The sequence below is a fragment of the Parasteatoda tepidariorum genome, chromosome 5 (genome assembly GCF_982258835.1).
Source record: "Parasteatoda tepidariorum strain Cologne lab strain chromosome 5, Ptep-v5.0, whole genome shotgun sequence".
Taxonomy (NCBI): domain Eukaryota; kingdom Metazoa; phylum Arthropoda; class Arachnida; order Araneae; family Theridiidae; genus Parasteatoda; species Parasteatoda tepidariorum.
The window spans coordinates 26,272,100-26,296,902 of NC_141759.1; the positions used below are offsets into that span (position 1 = coordinate 26,272,100).

Here is a 24,803-nt window from a genome sequence, read left to right on the forward strand (position 1 = left end):
TTTCGACTCAGTTTTTGAGTTCGAAAACTTAGCTGAAGACGCCTCCCTGAGGCCAGTGGCTCACTTCTTTACAAGTGATGCCATACTGACCATGTGAGTTTAACTCAATGGCAGCAAAATATAATGGCAAATAACCTTAAAATGGCATTATAATTTTATATAATGGCACTGATTACTGACAATTAACTCGGACATGACTAAATCACGGACAAATATAAAACAAAATGAATCATACGACTCATAATGGACCATACCTCATAATTATAAATCGGACCATACCCTATAATGGGTCATTATAATCTTGACTTTTGCTTTATTGGCGAGCAATCTAACATGCTCCTAATCAGGAGTCAATAATAATCTTCACTTTTTCTTTACAGGACTTTCTTATTTCTAATTGCATACTTATGTATTATCATGTATATTTCTATTTTATTTTATTTTATCATGTTAATATTTACTAATATCTCGTAATTTTACTATTAAATCATCTTTATGATTATACCTGAGCAATGGCTCATACTAATTTTCTAATTTCAATTCTAGGAACAAAGACCTCAAGGTTACACCAGAAAGATCTGCACCACATGATGAAGAGGTAAAGGGCCCTATGGCCTCAGGCACCTCGGCCAAACTACAGGATTAGGATTGTAAAAAAGTAAACATTATTTCAAAAATAGTAGATCAAATTGACTGTGATATCTCGTAATTCTCATCCTACCCATTTACGTCGAAAAAACGGACCACCTAGTGTAACTTTCGATGAAATGATAGAATCTTCACGTGTTCATTATGCTGCTTAATATTGAATATTATAATAATATAAATTGTTCAAAATGAATTATGTTGTTTTAAGAATGCAGACGATATTTTAAATAACGGAATCAGACACAAAAACGAACTTTTTCTGATTAAACATACCTTTTTTTCAAAGGATTTTGATCCAAAGTTTAGATTATGTTTCTACGTTGGGGGTACTTTCTCATAGATGAAGGTTGACATTGTCGATAACATTCTCTCCACGTTGGTAACCTGCGGACGTGATCTGAGCACACCTACCTTGACAGAAACGCCCATTTCGACAAAATAACACGCCTGCTATGCATTGTTGAAATGTAAACAATATTTCTCTTAGCAGAAAATATTTTGTAATATTTAAGATTGCTAAACTGTAGGCCAAATTTGAAAGATCATTCTTTTAGCTTCTGAAAACTCTGTCATTTTTAGATATGCAATTCAGATCGACCGCAATGAAGAGGGGAAGATAACTTCTTTTTTTTTGCGTTTTTTTAATACGAACGATTTTTAAAATTGCATTATAAGATTGCAAAGTTTATATTAAAATGCTTTTTTTTAATTATAGTTAAATTGAGAAAAAAAGAAGAATCTTATAACTTTTTAGTTTCATTTCTGTTGATGCAAATTTTGCATGGATAAAAAGGACATCATTACTAAATGATTCAAGAATGATTTTTCAAAGTTCGATAATTAAAATACAAGTAGTTCAAAACATTTACTGCTAAGTGATGTATTCTTTATATGGAGTTAGTAAAGATTGTGTTTCCACAGTTCGTTCAACCCTTGTGTATTTTGATAAATCGCGAACAATTTACAAGGATAAAGAAAAATGCAGCTGAGAGTTGGTTTTAAAAATACTCTTTATGCAAAGTCACGGGTAAATGAGAAATATATGTATTAAAATGACCTACTGCATAAATTAATTTTTTCTTGCGTGGGTTGGCTTGGAACAATAAAGAAATTAGTTAAATATAAACCATTTATCTTTTTGTTATTAAAAAAAATAGACCTAAATTTCTATAACAGCTATTTCGTACGAAAATAGTGCTTTTACTTATTTTTTTTTATTAAATACCGTCAGATGTAGAGCCCCTGAATTAGACAGGCCGACTTATCATTTATTGTAAGAGCTAACATGAGCACAGCGTATAAATATTTTCAAGTGGTAGTTTATTAATTGTAATTCTTGGTTTCGTAAGTTCGATTTAGTAGATTTTAATCCACCACTATTTCTAAACATTGCGTAGGCTTATATAATTCACCACCTTATAGTACTTATGACATGCTTTACATTTTTAAAAGCAAGCAAATATTGTCAACTATTTGCAAAATTTACTTTGTAGTTATTTACCGTTTTTTTTTTAATTATTTTGGCGTGTCCGCAGCAGTTGGCATCTCTGTAATAACATAATGAATACTAAAATAACGTTAACTTGCGAACTTGTTTGCTCCAATATTTCTTGATAGGTCAGCTCTGATAGTATAGGAGCGTTAGTCAGATGGGGTGACTTTGCGCAAGCTGTTAATTAATAAATAAATAACATTATGATAATTAAAAACAAAAATTTAAGCACTATTTGATCTCAAATAATAAGACTTTCAAAGCATAACCTACCTTCCAGAATAAGTAGAACTTCTTCAACCGAGAAGACTTTCCAACCTCCGATTTTGCGACGTTAAAAGATTTGAAACTGCTTGTAACTTGAGCTCACAATTTTTCAAGAGCGATGATGTTTACATTGCCAGTTCTAGGTAAACCATTAGTTCGTTATGTTGACAACTCAAATCAGATGATACCGAGCTGGAAAAAAAAACCTAGATGGCACGACGCAAAAATTGAAAAAAAAAAATGGCAGTTTTCACAAAGTCACCCCATCTGACGGTATTGAAAAGTATTTAATTAAAAAGAAAGCATTGTCGAAACAGCTAATTATTGGTCAAGGAGATTAAGGTTTCGCAAGAAGGTTAAAGTTCAGTGAATCCAAGGGCATAATTTTGGCAAGGTCACCTGTATTTTGAACCGGTTACCTTTACTTTAAAGACTATCTCGTAAATCCATCGATTTGAAGCTTAGTGGGCTTCAAGCCTTCACCAGGAATGGTGCCCCGAGCCTTCCTTACGACATTTCAGTTTTTTTTATTAGTATGCTCACTACCACTATGTTTATTTGTCCACTGTAATCATTAATTACTGGGCTAAGCTCAAAAATCACGACTTTTCAAATTTATTCATACTTAATAGTGTCCCATAGACAAGAAGTCAATGAAAACTTAATTGTGAAAATATTTTAATGCACATATTTATACACTTTTATTGTCTTTTAAACTTCTTAGTAAAATTTGAGCTAAAGTATGTTTGAAGAATATCATCAAGAAATACGGCTGCAGGTAAATTGGCTTGTACGCATCTACGTATGACATCCAGGACACCTTCGACTCTCCTGTCCATGGCCAGAAGATGAGGCTCGGTAAGTACAGGGTAAAGAGGGTCTTTTTTAAGACTCTCTCGCATGAGGTCGCTCAAAGGACGAGGACCTGCATGGAACTCGTAAAGTTTATTGAAAGTAGACAAACGCACGATACAACATTGCTCTAATGGCTTTAGTATGCTTGGTTCATCTTGATCTGCTCTACCGAACCTAATTGAACACAAGAAACAGTTTTAAAAAATGCATAGTGTGCTTCAAACATTCAAGATTCAAATGCTAAGAAACATGTTTAATAATTTAAAAAAAACATTCTTAATGAATCTTTATTTATGAGGGGTGGGCAAAAACAATTAACTTCACGTAAAAAAAAGGGTGGGTGGAAGAAAATTCACCCCAAGTATGTAACATACTTTTGGTGAACTTTATAATTTGGAACTGCCTCAAATTTCGAATGGACATAGCTTGAAATATACATTTGAAACGATGGTCATTGCACAAAGTTTGTATCAAGAAAGAGCACAACATAAAATGAATGTTCGGAAAAAATTGACGTAAGTCAATATACGTGTTTCAGAGAACGAACATAACTTGAGATGTGTGTTTGAAAAAATAGTCATAGCTCAAAAAGCATTTTCAGGAGAGATGAACATAGAGCTTAATTCTTGTTATTCTGTCTCTGCTCATAGCAAAGAACCTTTGAACTATAAATTAGATCAACAATATTTAAAAACTTTTGAACTATCTTTGATGAGCTTCCGCTTTAGACTTGTTGGCAAATAAAAATGATCTTCCACAGCAGCTAATCCATACCACAGATGGCGTTATCACAACGAGAATAATTGGGTGCCTGTAACTCAAGAAGAAGGAGGCCGCTGTAGTCGGTTGTGTGTAAACCAGATGGCGTGTTAATGCTACAACTGTTAGGGTTACTTTATTATTCTGCTGAATCAATTTTCAGATCTGCTATAATTGGATACCTGAAGTCAAGATCAATGTATCGTTACATAAACAAATGCAACGATTCAGCAGCCAATCATGTTCGATAACCTTATGTGACGTCGCTTGTTGATAATAGTTAAAACAGCAATTTTAAAAATTGCATTTCTTAAAAGTTTGTAAAAATTATTGTATTTTAAAACAATTAGTTAGTGTATAAAGATTATCCAAAATGTATATAAAATAAAACATATTTTCTTATTGATTTGACACTTTTGTAAAGGGTAAAAATTTGAGTCAAATGTTAGAGTTGAAAAGCTAATTTCGTTTTATGTATTTCTCTTTCTATTTTTGTTGTATTTCTCTATCATTTTTGTGGCATGGTAAGTTTCGTAATTTGTATGGATTTAGCACCGTTAGTAACAACAGGATAAGTAACAACACCATTATCATAACACACTTATAGTTACCCCAAATAAGTAAAACCACCTTGATTATTTATTATAACTTGACACAAAGAAAACCAATGCGAACCAAACATATTTATTAAGGAAATCTATATCTAAACACATATTTACAATGAGTAACTCACTTTCTGCTCCACCTAGGCCCGAAAAAAAAAAGACTTCAATTGAAAAAACTCACTTCTGATATTGTAGAAGAAATATTCACCATAATTTTATCTGACTTAAAATATGTGACATTGCTAGTTACCAATCCTAGGAGGATAATAGCATCAATATTATGTCAAGTTCCACAGTAGCAGTTTTTAATTCTGACACAAACAGAAACTTTTTTTTGTATAGACAGCCCTACCAACGCCTCCTACAACTGAAAGCCTCCAGACGGTTTTTGATTGGTGATCTAATCAGATCACTATGAAGGTAAACCAGTTTAAAAAAGAGCCATTTAATACAAAATCTATTAAAAACTGGAAAGTGGTAGAAAATATATGGCTAAAAATTTGTGTAATTTATGAATATGATTGGTTTGTCTTATTTATTTTTCAACAGACAACAGATTCAATTCTCAAATATATATGTCAATATTTATGTCTCAAATACAATGTCCAATAGCCCATTGTGCAGCTCTAGTGCGACGTAAATGAACAAATCAAATCAAATCAATCAAATTAAATCAAATATATATGATAAATTTCTCTCAATTACTTTTAAAAATAGAAATTGGGTTCATGCGCACAACTAGTTCGCCTTTGAAATAATCTGCCAGACTACTTATAAAATCCTGTGTGGAGGCTTTCTGATGTAGGAGGTGATGGCTCGCCCTGTTGAGGATAGTCCTTCACGTTATTTTGGAGATGGGGGTTATGAAAAAGTGCAGGTCATCCATGACATATACTCTATAGCCCCAAAACAACCATGTTGAAGATTTTGCAGATTAAATGATGCCGTTCACTTTTTTGGAAAATCTAACTAGAATCGAAAATTCTTACTACAAATCCCAGGGAAAGGCCGCGTAAAATTTACCACCATAGCTTAAAATTTCCTACTACATTTATGAACGTTCACGTGGCTGTTCATTTTTAAAAAGTTTTTTCATTTTTTTTCTCGTCTACTGTTTCGTTTTATATATTCTACAAGAATTTGCTGTTTAAAAAATTAGTACTAGCCTATAATGAAAGTTATCCACATTCAAAGGAGAGTAGAAAATAAAAGAATTGAGATGATACAGACAATTTTGTGTGGTATTAAAGCGGCATAATGGAAGATAAATTTCTTCCCCGTTACACAGCGAAGTGAATGTTCATTAATTGTGTAGGAAGGCTTCAGTCACAGTGGGAAACATGACCTAGTATCTCCTTTAGACTGTAAGCTGGTTTCCAATCATCAAAAAATTCCTGAAATCAATTTATTGTCATTTGCAGAGAAACACTAGTCGGTTTTTCCATCAAGCAACGCCTCCATTTAGTCTCCAAAATTATTATATTAAAATTATATATTAAAATTATTGTTTGGTTTTTGTATAAGTTGTATGTCATGAATGACCTGATCAAGCCTCCACACGTTATTTTATCAGTAGTCTGCGCAGACTATTTAAAAAATGAAATAGTTGTGCGTATGAACTCAAATTCCATTTTAAAAGTAATTGCGAGAAATTTATCTTATATATTTGAATCTGTTGTGGTTGCCAAGTGAAAAATACAAACTAATCATATTCAAAAATTAAACAAATCTTTTGACATATATCTGCTACTACTTTCTTATTTTTAATAGATTTTCTATAAAATGGCACTTTCGTAAACTGGTTAGCCTTCGTAATGGTCTAATCGGACTACCTATGAGAAACCGTATGGAGGCTTTCAGTTCTAGGAGACGTTGCTCAACCTCACTCCCCAAGAGCTCAGTCCCCCAGAAAATGTAAAGGGCAGTCTTATGCAAAAACCTGAAATTGATAAATGGTGTGCGACATCATTAATAATAGGCACTTCGCATTACTCCATATCAAGTCAATTCAAAACCATTTTTGCATGAAATTGTTCTAACATTAGTTCAAACACCATTATGAAGAACTAAGAATGCAAATGACATTATCCACCAAATCCTAAAATTTTAAGTTAACCTTAAATCGCTTGATATATTGAACATTCAGGGAATGTACGTACTAAAGAATATACTTACGTACTAATACGAGGGTACAAAATTCAGATTATGGGCCATTAGAGTCAGAAGGGCTCTTCTCTTCTACGATACCGTGGACTATGAAAAGAGAACCACGTGATCACGTATATGATCACTGCCCTGAACAGTTCAATCCGTCATTGTGATTGAAAGGACATTTTGTAAAGAATTTTATGGGTAGTAATTACGGATCATCGTGTTCATTATTCTTTGCCTAACCATCGCTGTATTATCATTTGTTTTACTTCGAAGAATTATAACGAATTTAGTTCTAAGTGCTAAATTTACGTTGAAAGTCGTTAACTTCATATCAAATTTATGAATGATGACAGTTTGATTCCTTGTGAATTGGTATGATTTGATATTGTCAACAATTATCTTTCTCAGCATATAGTTTAATGAGAAAATGGAAATTTATAATTTAAGTCAATTATGGATCATTTTGTATAGTATTTTTTGCCTAACCATTGCTAGATTATCATTTGTTTTAGCTCGGAGAATTATAATGAATTTCCTTACTACATAGAATGGAGTTAACTTCGCATCAATTTATGAATGATGACAGTTTCAAAAAGAGTATAATAGATTCTTTGTGAATTGGTATGATTTGATATTTTCAGCCATTTTCTTTCTCAGCATTAACTTCAATAAGAAAAGGGTTGATGCTTATAAGTTGATGATACTTACCCACGACCATTGTCAAAATGGATAATTCCATTTGTACTGTCATTAGCAAATACTTTAAGCTCATTATAATGATGCCTGTCCCAGTTTCCTGAAATTTAAAAGTACAACTGGGTATTAATTCGTTGATTATAAGTAATGTTAATTATAAATCAATTAACATTTTTAAAACTGCATAAATTTTGCTTCATAAATATACCGAAGAATTATAATTAATTCTAGAATTAATGCGTACTTCTCTAATAATGAAATTTCAATGCTGTTAATATTTTGCTTAACATATTTACAATAACTCATGTTCTTGAGTCTAATAAAAGTCTTTATTACGTATTTTATTTATGTATTTTAAAAATTATTGTTTTCGTTTTTTAGCGCAGGAAAATTTTTTTGCAAATTTGGAAGAGTATGCTATTTATTGATCAGGTCTTCATATACTAAGTAGCAAGCTTAATGGTTCAAATACAAACCTCATAAAAGATAATTAATTATTGTAAACGATATTTCAAGTAAACGAAATTAAAAGCAAAAGCGTATATTCTTTGAATAAACATACCTCTTTTTTCCAACGGATATGGATTTTTAACAATTTAAAATGCAAGGGGGTACCCACAAAAAGAAAACGTAGGCACAATAATTATGGACAAATGAGCCAAGTCTAAAGTTTGAATTTTTTGTCATTGATCTTGTACTTTTTTTGTACTTAATTTTATAATTTTAAAACCGTCATTGAACAGCCGACCATATTTTGGGTTTACGACTACCAATATTCAACTCCGTAGCTTTGTAATTTTGAACCCAATCCAGAAGACAAGGGAACTCCTGGATAAAGTATTGAGTGAAATTTTTCTTCTTCGTGGAGGACTTTTTGATGGAACTAGCCCGCATTTGCTTAACATGGAGAGTAAAAACACGAATATCTCTCACGTTTAGCCTGACGGCAAGGGGACTCTAACCCATGACACGTCTACCACTGAGAATATTTAACGTCAACACTGTGGTCGCTCCAATGAGATGAACCGTGTTCGAATCCCAGTGAAGGCTGCTTGATACGAATTCCGCATCCGGCTTGCACTGACCACAGTGTTGACGTTAAATATTCTCAGTGGTAGACGTATCATGGGTTAGAGTCTATTCGCTCTATTTCCTGAACGCTCTATTTCCTGAGCCATCACGGCTCCTACCATATTTTTTAACACCTTTGCATATAGCTGAGCAGTAGGCATCCCTATTATACGACTCACAAAAACCAGCATTAACACACTGAGAGCCGCGTCAGCCATCGGTGGCTCACACTGAAATTACATTTAGGCCGTATCAACCACCGGTGGCTGACCCTGAAATTACATTTAGACTGCTTCAACCACCGGTTGCTGACACTGAAATTACATTTAGGTTGCGTCTCCCACCGCTTGCTGAAACTGACCTTTCACATAGGCCGCGAAAAACAGCTGGCTGACAGCGTATAACATGATATAGAACTATAAAATTTACACTCTTTTATGGAATTGCAGAAATTTTATTCAAAATTTACTTAATTATTGTGATTCTTGGTTTAATAAATTGAGTAGATTTTGATCCACCACTATTTCTACATAATTCGTAGGCTTATATAATTCACCACTTTTATCAGATTATGTCACCCAGGTGCCCAATAAAATCAAAACACTAGGACTAGGACAGATTATGTCATGATAAACCTTCTAAAAAAATAGCAAAATCCGTCAAATAATTGGAAATTTAGTTTGTAGTTATTTACCGTGGCCTAATGGGCAAGCCATGTAAAAATTAACGTGGTGTTCAACGTGTTAAATGAAATAGTTTTTCTGCCAGCTTTTCCATCTTACTTTCAACACTTCTTTAAAGGCTTCAAAAGCGATGACGAGAGAGCATTTTAGATCGAAAGCTTAGAATTCAATTCTAGAGTATAGAATTCTATCTCGAAGAGCAAGAGGATATTACTAGTCCTGCTAATTGTTAACGAAACTTTAAAACCTCTACCTGTTTATGCCACGTCTTACATATCTGATTAGTTCTGTGCCGCAAGCTTTACCCAATTTCCTTCTTTTAAAACCAATGTTCACCAGCATGCAATTATACTGATGATAATCGAATTTTTATATTTGTTCATTGTTCAATTAATGAATACGAAATATTTCAAAAACATAATTACTTTTAAATTATTATAAAATTGGTAAACATTTAATTTCGCTTTATTGCAATTTCAATAAGAGTGATAAGTTTTAGGAAAAATAAAGCAGTATTCCTAAAAACATTTCATTTCTTATTTTTTCAATAAAAATAAGTTATTCATAGCCACCATTATCTAGTCAATTATAATCCATACCTGCCAACTTTCACTCTTTCCGAGAATGGATTTTCAGAGTGGTTGTAAAACAATAAACGAAAAACAATCTCACTCAAAAATACATTTATATTTTGATCCCGTTGAAATTCGCTTGGGCAAGGATTATTATGCTTTTATATATTTATTGTAATTATTTATATGTAGTGGTGGTCAAACTCATTTATAATTATCATTACAATTCAAAAAGTTAATTGGAATAACATGAGTATTGCTACCACTTTAAATATGAAAATAAAATCTTCCGAAAAATCCGAAAGAGTTGGTAGGTATGATAATCTATAAAATCAGGAATGCGGAAATATTTTATATGCCGTATCAAGAAATTCTCAAACTTTTGCAAATACGGAATGCTGCATTAAAATTGAAAATTCAAAGCGGAGCATTCAATTATAATGTTGCAGCATTTGCTGCAAATAGTGAATTTAACGGCTGAATTGAGTGTTAGCGATGCATGGTTGTTTAGTCATTAAAACTTGTAGCATAATTAGATTTTCCACATAAAGATGGCTGGACAATTTCTTATTACAAAACGCCAAAAAAACATAAAAAATGAAAATTAGATTTTAGGGCGTCATCGTTAATCCACATTTTGTTATATTTTTTGCTTATTCACTCTTAGCTAGGATTCATTAAACAAAAATTTTGTTAAGAAGATGAAATTAATTTGAGCTGAAAATTGGATTAACTGGCTTTCATGGGGTATGCCAACTGATCCGCTTTCTGCACAAGTATTAATAAATTGGTAACGAATGATTTAGTAAATAATGTAGAATAAGGATAATTACATACCTGCCAACTTTTGATCCCTTCCATTATCATTTTTCCCAGTGGTATTAAAATGAAATTAAAACTTCAATTTTAAGCAAACAAATACGTTGGATTTGAAAAATCTTGACAACCATGATAGTAACGCATATTAATATATGTGCTTAATTTTTGTAAGAATAGTGGTGATCAAAATCATTTAAAAATTAAGTTTATAAAAGAAAAAATAGTATATATTTACTACCACTTCAAATATGAAAATAAAATCTTCCGGAAAATCCGGAAGAGTTGGCAGGTATGTAATTATGTCCACTCTTTAAGTGTGCACCACGAGAAACGAAAATGAAATTGCATTTCATATGATTCTTTGAATTCATGATATGAAATGGTGGATAAATTAAAATATACCAAAGATAAATTAAATTTCTTTACCACTAGAAAAAATTTAAATACAAAGTGGATCAAACTTACAATAATGTTATAAACTTATTTAGTTTTCTACATAATTCTTCCAAGTGTTTCAAATGGTAGTAAATTTTATGCTCTGACATTTTATTTTTTATTTAATAAATATATTTTACAATTTTGTCCCCATGGTATGGATAAAACTTAAATAAAGGTATAAATTTGTTCTGAATAATTTGTTCTATGGCGTAACAAGTCATCTCTTAATTTGAATTTAACTCAGATTCAACTCTATGAACGAGAATACAAAGATAAAGAAACTCTTCGACGCAAAAAAATTTTTTTTGGATATTTTATCAAAGTGAAACTAATCCACTGTTGTGCTACATGGATAAAAGAAAAAAAAAACAAGAAAAACCTCTGTGGCTAACCGAACTGCACCTTCCCCATCCAACGCCAATTACAACTGAAAGCCTCCACACGTTTTTTTTTTACAAGTAGTCTGATCAGACCACTATGAAGGTAAACCAGTTTACGAAAGAGCTCTTTAATAGAAAATCCAGTAAAAATAGGAAAGTGGTTGCAAATATATGCCAACTGCTCTGGACACGCCTAAATAATTAAAAAAATGGTAAATAACTACAAACTAAATTTTGCAAATATTTAACTATTTTTGCTTGCTCCCTAAACGGTATAGCATGACACTAGTACTATGAATTATATAAACCTACGAATTATTTAGAAATAGTGGTGGATAAAAATCCACTAAATTGAATTTATTAAACCAAGAATCATAATTTATAAACTACCACTTTAAAATATATATTTGCTGTCCGGAGCAAGTTGGCATCTCTGATATGATCGGTATGTCCTATTTACTTGTCTACCACTACAGATTCAATTCTCATATATATATATATATATGATAAATTTCACTCAGTCGCTTTCTAAATAGATATAGCATACCTGCCAACTCTTCCGGATTTTCCGGAAGATTTTATTTTCCTATTTAAAGTGGTAGTAATTAAATACCTTTTTTTTTATAAACTTAATTTTTATATGATATTGACATACCTGCCAACTTTTAATCCCTTCCATTATCATTTTTCCTAGTGGTATTAAAATAGAATTAAAACTTCAATTTTAAGCAAACAAATACGTTGTATATGAGCAAACTTAAGTTGACAACCATGATAGTAACGCATATTAATACATGTGCTTAATTTTTGTAAGAATAGTGGTGATCAAAATCCTTTAAAAATTAAGTTTATAAAAGAAAAAATAGTATATATTTACTACCACTTTAAATATGAAAACAAAATCTTCCGGAAAATCCGGAAGAGTTGGCAGGTATGTATTGATCACCACTATTCTTACAAAAATAAAGCACATATATTAATATGCGTTACTATTGTGGTTGTCAACTTAATTTTTCTCATATACAAAGTATTTGATTGCTTAAAATTGAAGTTTTAATTCCATTTTAATACCACTAGGAAAAATGATAATGGAAGTGATTAAAAGTTGGCAGGTATGATATAGGGTTCATGCGCAAAACCGGTTCACTTATAAAATAGTCTGATCAGACAACTTATAAAAAACCGCGTGGAGGCTTTCTGATGTAGGAGGTGATGCCCCATCTGGTAAAATTCAACTCTATGATCCACCTCAAAGAAGAAAATTTTAGATAGAACTACAGACTAAGGTGTGAATGGGGTGTTTAGTAAAACATGTGATCAACCATTTGAGATCATTTACACCACATAAAATGTGTATACAACAGTTACCTATGATGTAATCGAAAATTGTACAGTCCATTGCATCATATATTCTTCGACCTTCTTTGAAAGGCTCCGTTTCTCTGACGAAGTTGACACAGAAGAAAGGATCATTCTCCCACGGAGCGTAAGTATTTGGAAGATAGCTTCGCTTCCAGGGACTTCTGATGAAATTGTGCTGAAATATGTAGTCCGGAGAAGTTAAAATCCATGCTCCAACACTTCCTTCAATCAAGTCAGGATTTCCGCAGAAAGCGTGATGCGTGTCACAAAAAAGTCGACATTTCCCATGAAAACAGTAGTTGCCATCTGCACAAGAATGAATATTATTTTTTAACAAAAAGTAAATATCCTTACTTTAATAGTGATTTCACTTTAATAGTAAAATCATTTTAATAGTGATTAGTGATTACTGATCACTTTAATCGTAAATATAATCATTGATTTAAATGAAATATTCAGTGTGTTTTCAAAATACGAATGTCTGTGAAAAATAGGGAATATGAAAACTGATGGATGATTAGACACGATTAGTGTTGAAAATTTGATTGAAAAATTATATTCCTGTAGCTGCAACGGATTTTTTATTACCTATTCAAAGACTCCAGCTATATATATATATATATATATATATATATATATATATATATATATATATATATATATATATATATATATATATATATATATATATATATATATATATATATATAATATATATATATATATATATATATATATATATATATATATATATATATATATATATATATATATATATATATATATATATATATATATATATATATATATATTTATATATATATATATATATATATATATATATATATATATATATATAATATTCGCTTCCATTTCTTTGGTACTCCTCACACTATTGTATTGACATACAGGGTGGTTCTAAAAAAGATGGGAAGAATTTTAGGAAGTGATATTACACACCCAGACAAACAATTTTTATCAGAGAATGCATGGTCGAAAACAAAACCCAAAACTGCTAGAGGGCGTCAAAGTTTATGTTCTTATATGAGACAAAGAACTATGAAGTTAAGTTATAAAAGCAAATTTAATGGCATGTGATTACAATAAATGTTCAAAACAGTGGCCGGCAGCGGCTATGCTGGGACAACTGCGAAGAAAAGATAGGCGAACTTTCCCAGCAGCGGCCGAGAGCTTGGCGACAAATAACGTAGCGCAGTAACTCGCAATAGGAATGGAGCTCTCTCGTTTGCATGAAAAAACTTTCCAAATGCGTCAGCACCTTTGCGTTTTGTTTTCGACCATGCATTCTTTGATAAAAATTGTTTGTCTGGGTGTGTACTATCAGTTCCTAAAATTTTTCCCATCTTTTTAGAATCACCCAGTATTTTGCTTCGGCTATATTAGTACAATATTAGAAATCACTCTTAAATTTTATAAATATTTTTTAAACATTTTATTTATTTCCAATATTTCATCTCTTCTCTTTATGAACATTCATATTTTTTTCCTTATTATTTTTAGCTTATTTTATGGGTTCCATGTTTTTACAATTTATGCGTAGTAAATATCATTTCATATTATCATTTTCCTTAATTCCCTCCGTCACTCACTCTTCTTTTTTTGTCTCCTTATTATGTATTTAGTATTTTCTGAAACTACGAAAAATCCGTAGTAGTTGCTGAATCTGCATAGTAATAGTTGAAAAATTTCAAATTCTTTATTTCCCCGATTTTAAAGTTCAATTAAGTTTAAGATCACCACTATACAAAAATAAATTAAATATACATATATGAGATCTCTCACAATATTTCTGATATGAAAATAAAACAAAATATTACATCTCCAACTGTATACGTGCGAACTTTTAAACAGTTCAAATAAAAGTATAGTGGTAGTTAAATATCAGTAAGAGTAATATAGGAAACAAATATTTTATTCACATATATCCAGCAAAAAAAAGTTAATAAAATAATTAGCTGCTACCTAATATGTATGTTTAATATTTCTGAACATAATTACATACCTGCCAACTTTTAATCCCTTCCATTTTCATTTTTCCCAGTGATATTAAAATGAAATTAAAACTTCAATTTTAAGCAAACAAATACGTTGTATTTGACAAAACTTAAGTTGACAACCATGATAACAACGCATATTAATATATGTGTTTCATTTTTGTAAGAATAGTGGTGATCAAAATCATTTAAAATTTAAGTTTATAAAAGAAAGAATAGTATATATTTACTACCACTTTAAATATCAATATAAAATCTTCCGGAAAATCCGGAAGAGTTGGCAGGTATGGTAATTATAATAAAAATAATTTTAAAACAGACGTATTAAAATAAGAATCAAGTAAGAAAGTATAAGTCTCAGTACCACATTAAATATCGAAATAAGATCATGAAAAGAATCCAAAAATAAAATATTGGCAGTTAAACGCCACTAAATGTTTAGTCATTCACATAAAGAGGGAATTTTTGCAAGTTTTAAATTCTTATTCTATAAAAAACATTTAATCATTGAACTAAAATATATTCTGAGGGACTTTTAATAATTTATTCTTTAATTTTATAACTAATAATTTAGATTCATTTAAGATCATGTTTTTAATGATACATTTTAGTTTTCATATAGTTCTATGAGCAATGCTATAGTTGGTAAAGTTCATTTTAATTTATACAGACCTTTGTGAATAAAATTTATTTTAGTTATCTAACTGTTTATTCTGTTAAATTTATTTCTTTTAACAAAAATCATAATTTTTTTTTTGTGATTTTCAGTTATAAAGACTATTTCCTTGGTGCCATTTTTCATTTAAGAAATTTATATAAATTTTCGGAATTTCTTTCCCAAATCTTTCAATTTTTTCCAGAAAAATCATTAGAAAGTTTACCTGGGGAGTAGAAAAAAGTATCCATAAAAGCTTCATCTACTAGAGGAAACAGTTCTCTAGAAATGCTGACTTTCCTTCCAACGTGAGGAGGAACCCTTCGAAATCCCATGATCCTTCATGAAAAGGTACATAAAATTGTTGTAACTTGAAATAAACATTACAAAATAGTAATAATTGTTCTCTAGTGCAGCCTTAAGTTAAGTTCTCTAGTGAAAACCTTAAGTAGCACTAGAATAATTAATACTCTTAACTTATTAAATGATGGAAGATTTAAATCAGCTAACTAGCTAAGAGCGCCTAGCGCTCCTTCAAAATTGTTATAATGGTAGTTAAATTATTATCAAAGCAAGGAAAATTAACCTGGTTCAGCAAACTCATACATACTGCACGCTTTCACCTCATTCATAAGACAACTCTTTATATATGTTTGAGTTATCGAAATACCGTGGAAATTAAGAATGCTTCGTGTTCTTTTTCATCTTGTTCTTATAATGCAAAAAAATCAATTTTATAAGTATTTATTATTTTTTAATAATTTACACATTACTCGAAAAAATTTTGAATTGCAAGGTATAAAATTTTTTACATCATTTTAAGTGTGTAATTTTACATGACAAAATACAAAATTTGAGCAAAATCGGTTGAATTGTTCGTGAGAAATCGAATTTTAAAAAAGTCGTTATATTTAAATTTCGATTTCTCAAGAACTATTCAACCGATGATTTTGCCGTCATTTTGTATTTTGTCATGTAAAATTACATACTTTTAAATGATGTAAATAATTGCATACCATACAATTAAAAATATTTTCGACTATTATATAATGAAATAATAAATATATACTAAAATTTTTTTTGCATACCTTTGGATAAACGCATTTTATAAGTGGGTGCAAAAATTTTTCAATTTGCTTTAAAAGTTCTTGAAATATGGCGAAAAATGCAAAATATTAAAATAACTTTAAAGAGTCCAAACTTTGGACCGCTTGCCGGATCTAACTATGGGATTCATATTTCCCAGATTACGGTTACCCCCTATATTTTGGGGGGGAAAAATCTGAACAATAAAACAAATATGTTGATTCAGTGAAAGTATATTTTTGTGTATGATTTCCTAACTTAAAATATCGTCTATATTTATTAATTAGCATATTTGAAGTCACTCTCTCGAATCAATAAGATTAGGTCCTAGAACGTGAAGATCCTATTGTTAGATCAAAATTTATTCAGGTTGGTCGGTTTTTTATTTTGCGCACAGTATATAATTATGAAATTAAAATATCTCACTCTTAAAATAGAAGTTCCCTAGATCGCACTGTCAGCCAACCTCTGGGTTACTTGGTAATTAAGATATGCTTTGCATTCGCATTGGATACTTCTGAATTTTATTCTTGGTTATTATTGAATGGTCATTTTTGATAATTTCAACATAATGCTGTATATTTAATGGTACTATTTTTAATATATGAAAAAATAAATTTTAACAGGATAAATAATATCATGTAACAATTACAGAACATTTTAGATATTAACACATGATTTTATTTTATTTTATATTTTATGACCGTTGTTGAACAACCGACCCGATTTTCGGATTTACCACTACTAATGTCCAACTCTATAGCCTTGTAATTTTGGATCCAATCCAGAAGACAAGGGAACTCCTGAATCAAGTATTGGAATATATTTGGGAGGACTTTTTTATGGAACTAACCAGCATTTGTGTTTCATGTAAAGGAAAACCACGAAAATGTTGACATAGAGGAAAACCACAAGATGTTGACAATATGGCGGCCAAGATGGTGGTCTAATCGAATTTAGTCGGATTTAATTGGCAGACTGGTCATAACCTATTGAATACCAAGTAAGTTTCAATATTAATATTTTTTACTGATTGATAAAAACATGTTGATTGCGGTCGATTATTTGCAAATAATTTCAATCTCTTCGTCGGATTGATTTGACAAACTTTTCTTACAAATTGTTATAAAATGCATGCATAGTAAAGAAATTTATGATCTCATAAGATTTACAAAAATCTGCAAATTGTATTACTCAATTTTATAATATTTAACTTCTATTCACTTCGGTTTTGTTCAGATCCATATTAATATTACTGTGCTGTCTGTATGTTTGATTAACAAACTAATTTTACTTTAAGAAACATTGTACATATGCATCCTAAATTTATGATTCTTACTTTAGATCGTAACCTAAAAGCAACTTTTTTGATCCATAATATGGGTATCATTTCCTATTGCAATAATAAATTATAATATAACATAGTGGTGACTACTTTACGCCAAGTAATGTAAAAGAACATTCTATCCCAAGTCAAAAATCTTGATGGTTAATGTTGGTTTCAGTGCTACTCATGATGATCCAACATCATTTGATGGTCACCATCATCCAACATTTTTCCATTATGTGTTCATGGTTTTTATATGCCAACAAATTTCCATCATGGAAAATGCTTCTTTATTACCATGGCATACCTGCCAACTTTTAATCCTCTCAAGGATGATTTTCGTCCGTGGTAGTAAAATGGAATTTAAATTACTATTTTAGGCAGTGACATACGCGGTATCATTGATTGATTGATTGATTGATATGAGTGGAATCTCGGTGTTAAGCGCGAAGCGCTTCTAACCGATTCATCTATACTGTTTTGGCATTTAGTCCAGAGGTCATATACAGTTCAAAGTTCTAAGTTAGGATCAGATAATAAGTCCATGATGAGGTGAGGCATGAGTTGATTCAGTAGTACATTAGTTGTATGGGGAATTCCCCTGGATTAAAGTTGTGAGAAGATGCAGTACGTCTTGGTCCTTCAGCAAGTCTTTAAGTTCACTGATGAGGCTAACAAGTCTGTGGGCTGTAGAAGTAGTCGTGTCCTTGGTCGTTTTTCTCTTTCGACTGGGACGGGCCTCGCACCCAGTGAAATTTGAGGTGTGGTTTTGCATGCAGTTGCAGCATTTAGCTGGGGAGTCTCGGCTCTTTCTGCACTGGAATGAATAGTGCCCTTCGGCACATTTCATGCATCTTGGGCTGGAGGAGCAGGAACGTTGGGTGTGGCCGAAACTCTGACATCGAAAACACTGCAGCGGCCGCCGGCCGCCGTGGTATTTCTCTATGCTGATCGGGATCTGCTTGATGCTCTCAATATGGTAGATCATCTCGTGATTGGCTTACGCGGTATCATACCTGCCTACTCTACCGGAAGATTTTATTTTCATATTTAAAGTGGTAGTAATTATATACTATTTTTTCTTTTATAATCTTAATTTTTAGATGATATTGATCACCACTATTCTTACAAAAATTAAGTACATATATAAATATGCGTTACTATGCATACCCTCCAACTGCTACGGAATTTCCGTAGTTTCAGAAATCTTCTGTTCAGACGGAAGCAAAATTAATCTCTTAATAATTTAAAAAAATTAATTTTATCGTAACTTGTCCACTATTACTTATAAAAGTGCAGGCCATATGGCTAGATTCTTAAAAGTTTTATGAGAGATCCATTTGCTTTAAAAATTTCTACTTTGGTTCGCTACCACTAGAAAGAATTATTTTCAAAATCCTCATAAGTTGGAGGGTATTATCATGGATGTCAACTTAAGTTTTCTCAAATACAACATATTTGTTTGCTTAAAATTGAAGTTTCAATTCCATTTTAGTACCACTGGAAAAAATGATAATGGAAGGGATTAAAAGTTGGCAGGTATGCGGTATTTTGAAAAATTTTTAGCCAATTGCCAAAGCTTTATTGCATATTATTATATATGTTTAAGTTTTTCAAAAATAGTGGTGGTAAAAAAAAATGTAAATTAAGTATGTAAATGCATTGAATATATTGAAAGCATACATTTTACTACCACTCAGGGCTCGAAAAACCGCCCGTCCTCGGTGCTCAAAAATTCCCCGCGGACAACGAATTACTCGAATCCGACGTCCACGCGGACGGCCATTTTCCCGTTAATGTTCGTGATACATTTTCAATTTTTGTTACCTTACAATAGTTTAGCGCCTCACTTCTAAAATGACCCTCTAATCTAGAAATACAGCAACATACTGATCATGGTGGAATTGATGTTTTCTCTGTCTGGGAGTACTGCAGCCGTTGAAAAGGGCTTTTCAACAACGAACTCACAAAAAACACATTACGTACAGGTTTTAAACAAGAAGCGTTAAACGCAATTATGAACATCTACCTATATGGAAAACCCTTTTCAGATTTCTGTGCAGAAACCTCTGTAAATCATTGGCTTGATTATGAAACTGGCAAACTGGCAATCTGATTCATTTAAAAAACACAGTACTCTCGGATAAATTGACCTTTGTCATTTAAATTATTTCAAGAAAGAAATACTAGGTTACTGCTAGTAACCAAGTATTTCTTTTATTACTGTATATTGTAGTCCTAGTAATTACTAATTCATTGTGCAATTTATATAAATGTTTGTAATAAATAAGAGAAAATTATATTTTTTATTTATTTAGAAGCTACGGGTTAGTTTCAAAGGAGGACGAGTACATTGTTGGACAAGTCGTCCTCGGGGACGGGTGAAATTTCTGAGTTTTTTCGAGCCCTGCTACCACTTTAAACATAAAAATGAAATTTTACGCCAAATGCGTAAGAGCTGGCTGGTATGCTATGATTAACCATCAAGAGAAATTTGACTCCCAATGTTGGCCTATCATGATGGAAATTTCTGATGGTTCAACATCAACAAACCATAAAAACAAGTTGCTATTCTTATGCTGGACCATCATAAATCAGACCGAATTCCTACATTGAGGTAACGTTTACTTGTGTTGGTTTATATTAAAAAATATAATGGTTCATGATGAAATTATTGATGATTACCATCAAAATTATGTTGGTCCATCATAATAAACCATCAAAAATTTCAACTTGGAAGATGTAACACTATACCTGGAAATATCCTTGGTTTTGGTGTAATAGAACACTTTGTGAGACATAACTTTGGTTTAAAGTAGTTGCCAGCATTTTTAATGTTCAGATGCACGAAATTTTTTACAATGTGGTATACTCAATTGACATAAATTGATACAACTGTTTGGTAATGAAAAGCAATAAAATTAATTACATGAAAAACGGCAGATAAATATCTCAATAACTTAGAAAGGATAATTACAAATGGCGCTTAAAGTTTTAAAAAGCTGAAGAGAAATTTCTGCACCAATTGCACACATACTATTTAAAATTTCATAGATTAGTTTCATAAGTTTATTAATTTTGATAAAAATTTTATTGAAAATAACTCTACCTGTCGAAATGGTATGCAGCTATCTCAGCGTTGTGTCTCTCATATTCCATCATATATAATACATTAGGGTTCAAATCTTGTTCTTTTGGATACCTAAGAGATTCGTGGAAAAACAATTATATTGTATAAAATTATTATATTATATAAAAGTTAAACAGAATAATTCATTTTTGATATAAGAAATAGTCTTAAACTTTAAAAATGGCTTAATTTTTTTAAATAATTAAAATTTTAATTTAAAGAACTACACGACTTTAGATTTGGCTAAATGTCAACTCCGAAGATAAACTTACACATCTAAAGTAAATCTTAACACATTGCTGACCGGCCACTTTTCTGAAAATTACCCCATGAACCCGGATATTGTCTTGAAAGCGAATGTGGAAGTAAAACAATATAAATAAACTTAAAAAACTTTTAATTTTTAATGCCATATAATAAAAAGTATTACAATCACCTGTGTGTAATGAAACACCTAGCTAGATCATGTATTTTGGCAAGGTACCTGCCCGCGCAAGCGGGCACTAGACCTCTGATCTGTGATATGCCCTAGGGCGACTGAGACTAATGACATTGGAAGTAATGAGGACGGGAAATTTGGAGGAGTACGAGGCAGTATGAAACACCGCAAGTTTTGCACATATATCAGGTTTCGTAAAGTTATAATAAATTGGTACAGAATTAAATAGTGAAACTTGAAAAGTAAGGAAAATTACGCCCACTTTTTAAAATAGTCACCACGAGAACACTGCTAACGACAACACGAGTTAACTCGTGACCGGTCACCAACGCTTGGCCACGAAAACACGAGTTAACTCGTGGCCGGTCAGCAATGTGTTAAGTAAAGTTGAGTAAGCTAAGTAAATCATCTTAAGACATCTAAGTAAATTTTCCCTTCAGTCGTTGGCTAACACTTGACAAAAAATATGAGTTTGGTTACAAACGTAGAAATTAAACATATTATGTAAATGAATTTCTTGATTGAATGTCATATAAAAAAGCCTGTTCTATATTCGATATTAGTCATTATGTAATAAATAAGTAATACGACAAACTAATATTTTCTATAAAAAAAATATTAAAAAAATTCTATAAAAAACTTTTTTTATCAACTACAAAATATTTGTTGACATTTTTAAGTTAATATAAATGTTAAAATGTGAGATTAATGTGTACCCTTTCAGAATTTGAGTAAAAAATCAAAACCGTGGTAGTATAATAATCATGGATGAGTCCACAAAAACAAGGAATGGCTTAAATAATTCTTTTAGAACCTCCCAATATTCAATTACACCCTCTTTTTACAAAAAGAAATGGTAATAATAATAATGGAGATTAACTATCACTTTTTTTGAAAGGAAAAAACACTCCTTAAACTTCACTTTACGATGAATAGCAGGGCTTTTCCCCATCCAATTAAGCTAGCTTCGTTGATTTATTCTAATCTTCACTCAGACGAATTAGTTAGAACCCCTAGATAGTTAGTTAGTTAGAACCCCTGATACTAAGATATCTCATTTACCAAGGCATATGAATAGCAGGGCTGCCTACTTTCTACGCTTTTTGGAAAAATTTATGTTTTAATGTATTTTTAATTCATTTCATCCTATTTTCCACACTACTACACATAAATGATTTAAAAGTTCATATGAAACGCCTCTTAGTTCCAGTTATCGTGTGGTTACATTTTTAAAATGCTAGCAAAATTACCAGAAAATTTGCATGTTTTCGTTTTCAACTGTCTACCACTCTATAAAATATTTCGCAAAAAGCGTAGTAGTTGGCAGGCCTGGGATAGGTCAATACTCATTTTTTAAATTTATTTACATCAAGTTCATATAAATCGCTGTTAATAAACTTTGTTCAATCAAATTAAAATTAAAAACGTTTAAATTTTGTTGCCATTTTATAAATTCAACGAAAACCTTTAAATGGGACAAGAAGCCCTGCCTAAAACTGGGTTAATCTATAATTTCAAATTACATTTAAATTGAATATGAGATCTAAATTATTTATGTTCTCTAGGGAAATATTTTTCATTTTTATTTCGTCAGAACTGATTATGTTCTTTTGCTGACCATATTTATTTTATCCTGATACATATACATACCCTCCAACTGCTCCGTAGTTTCAGAAATCTTCTTTTCTGACGGTAGCAAAATTAATGTCTTAATATTTAAAAAATAATAATTTTAGCGTAACTTGTTCACTATTACTTATAAAAGTGCAGGCCATATGGCTAGATTCTTAAGTTCTGATAAAAGTTTTATGAGAGATCCATTTGCTTTAAAAATTTCTACTTTGGTTCGCTACCACTAGAAAGAATTATTTTCAAAATCCTCATAAGTTGGAGGGTATGCATATATAGAGATTAAAAATGGGACGCAACATTGTTTTTTAATTTCATGTCTTAAAACATTCGTTTTGATTTAATAAGGAAGAAGATTTATATTTTGTTTTTCTAGTTTGTTATAAGTAGTTTTATCTGACCACTATTAAGATAAGCCAATTTGCTAAAGATCCATTTAATATAAAATCTTATAAAAATAAGAAAGTGGTAACAAATATATGTCTAAAATTTTTTTTAATTTATGAATATTATTGGTTTGTCTTATTTACTTGTCAACCACTACAGATTCAATTCTCAAATATATATAATAAAATTCTCTCAATTTCTTTTAAAATAAAATTTGGGGTTCATGCGCACAACTGCTTCACCTTTTAAATAATCTGCACTGACTACTTATAAAAAACTACGTGCTGGCTTTCTGATGTAGGAGGTGATGACTAAATTCCATCAATTAATATTTCTTTTCCAAATGTTTTTTTAATTAAATTTTCTTTTATTTCCTTAAAAATGTGACAGATATCTTCTTTTAGAATTAGATAAATAAAATATTTTTTAATGAAAACACTATTTATTTTGTATTTATTGTAAATGATCGAATAATGTCACACCACAATGAAAGAATTTAGTTGAATTTTAACATTTGCTTGTGTAAACAAAATTTGTACTGTTGTTCACTATAAATGTGATTTAGTTTACACTCTTCCCCGATGTTTTGAAATGCTAGGAAAAGTTAAATTGCAATTTTTCTTAAAGAAATGAAATTTATAGAGTTAGGAAAAAATATAATGATGAAAGCAGAAACAGACAAATGAGTATCTTCCAGAAAAAAATAGTGGTTCATGTCAGAGATTTTACTTGGTGATTAATGTGAAAAAGATAAACAAGGTAAGCTGCTACTTATTTTTGTTTTGTTTGCCGTAAAAATAAATTATTAAAATAGAGAAAAATATTGTTTATTTCCTTAGGGAGAAAAACAAACAAATTATTGACAATATACGAGCCATTATCGTGGAAAGGTGCATTTTGCAGTCAATTATAAATTTCTGAAAATTCTGGTAAACAATGCTAGACTGTGTTAATTAGTCAAAAAATAAATTCAGTCATGAAATTTTTTTAGAGTGGCACCCATGACTTTAGCTAAAAATTTTATGTGAATACCTTTGAGGTTTAAACACACCATGACCTCCATCAGCAAATGTGAACAAAAGCTTCAGTTGCATACCTCCACCCAGTTGCTCTGCAAATAATAGTAGTTGGGTTGTTAATAACTAAATTCATTAGGTAAAGTGAATTAAGTATATAGCTAAAAAAAAAAATAATGAAACAGATTATGCTGCTTATTAAAATTATGAATTTAATTTAGAGATTTTGAAGAAGTTACTGTTATGAGTATGACTTAATCGATTCGTGTGAAATGCGTCACATGACACCCTGTTCCAAACTTAAAGCACATATTATAT

At 30.9% G+C, this 24,803-nt stretch overlaps 1 protein-coding gene across 1 annotated transcript in view; it reads right to left on the bottom strand.

Annotated features, from left to right (window-relative positions):
* Positions 1-3,068: 3,068 nt before the first annotated feature.
* LOC107437322 (extracellular serine/threonine protein CG31145) overlaps positions 3,069-24,803 on the bottom strand; it is a 29,689-nt gene continuing 7,954 nt past the window's right edge. The window contains exons 3-8 of the mRNA XM_087163557.1: positions 24,502-24,580; positions 20,994-21,086; positions 15,698-15,810; positions 12,808-13,107; positions 7,489-7,576; positions 3,069-3,436 (exon numbers count right to left, since the gene is read on the bottom strand). Of these exons, the coding sequence (XP_087019683.1) occupies positions 3,109-3,436; positions 7,489-7,576; positions 12,808-13,107; positions 15,698-15,810; positions 20,994-21,086; positions 24,502-24,580 (1,001 nt within the window). The 3' untranslated portion in view covers positions 3,069-3,108. The remainder of the gene's footprint in view (positions 3,437-7,488; positions 7,577-12,807; positions 13,108-15,697; positions 15,811-20,993; positions 21,087-24,501; positions 24,581-24,803) is intronic.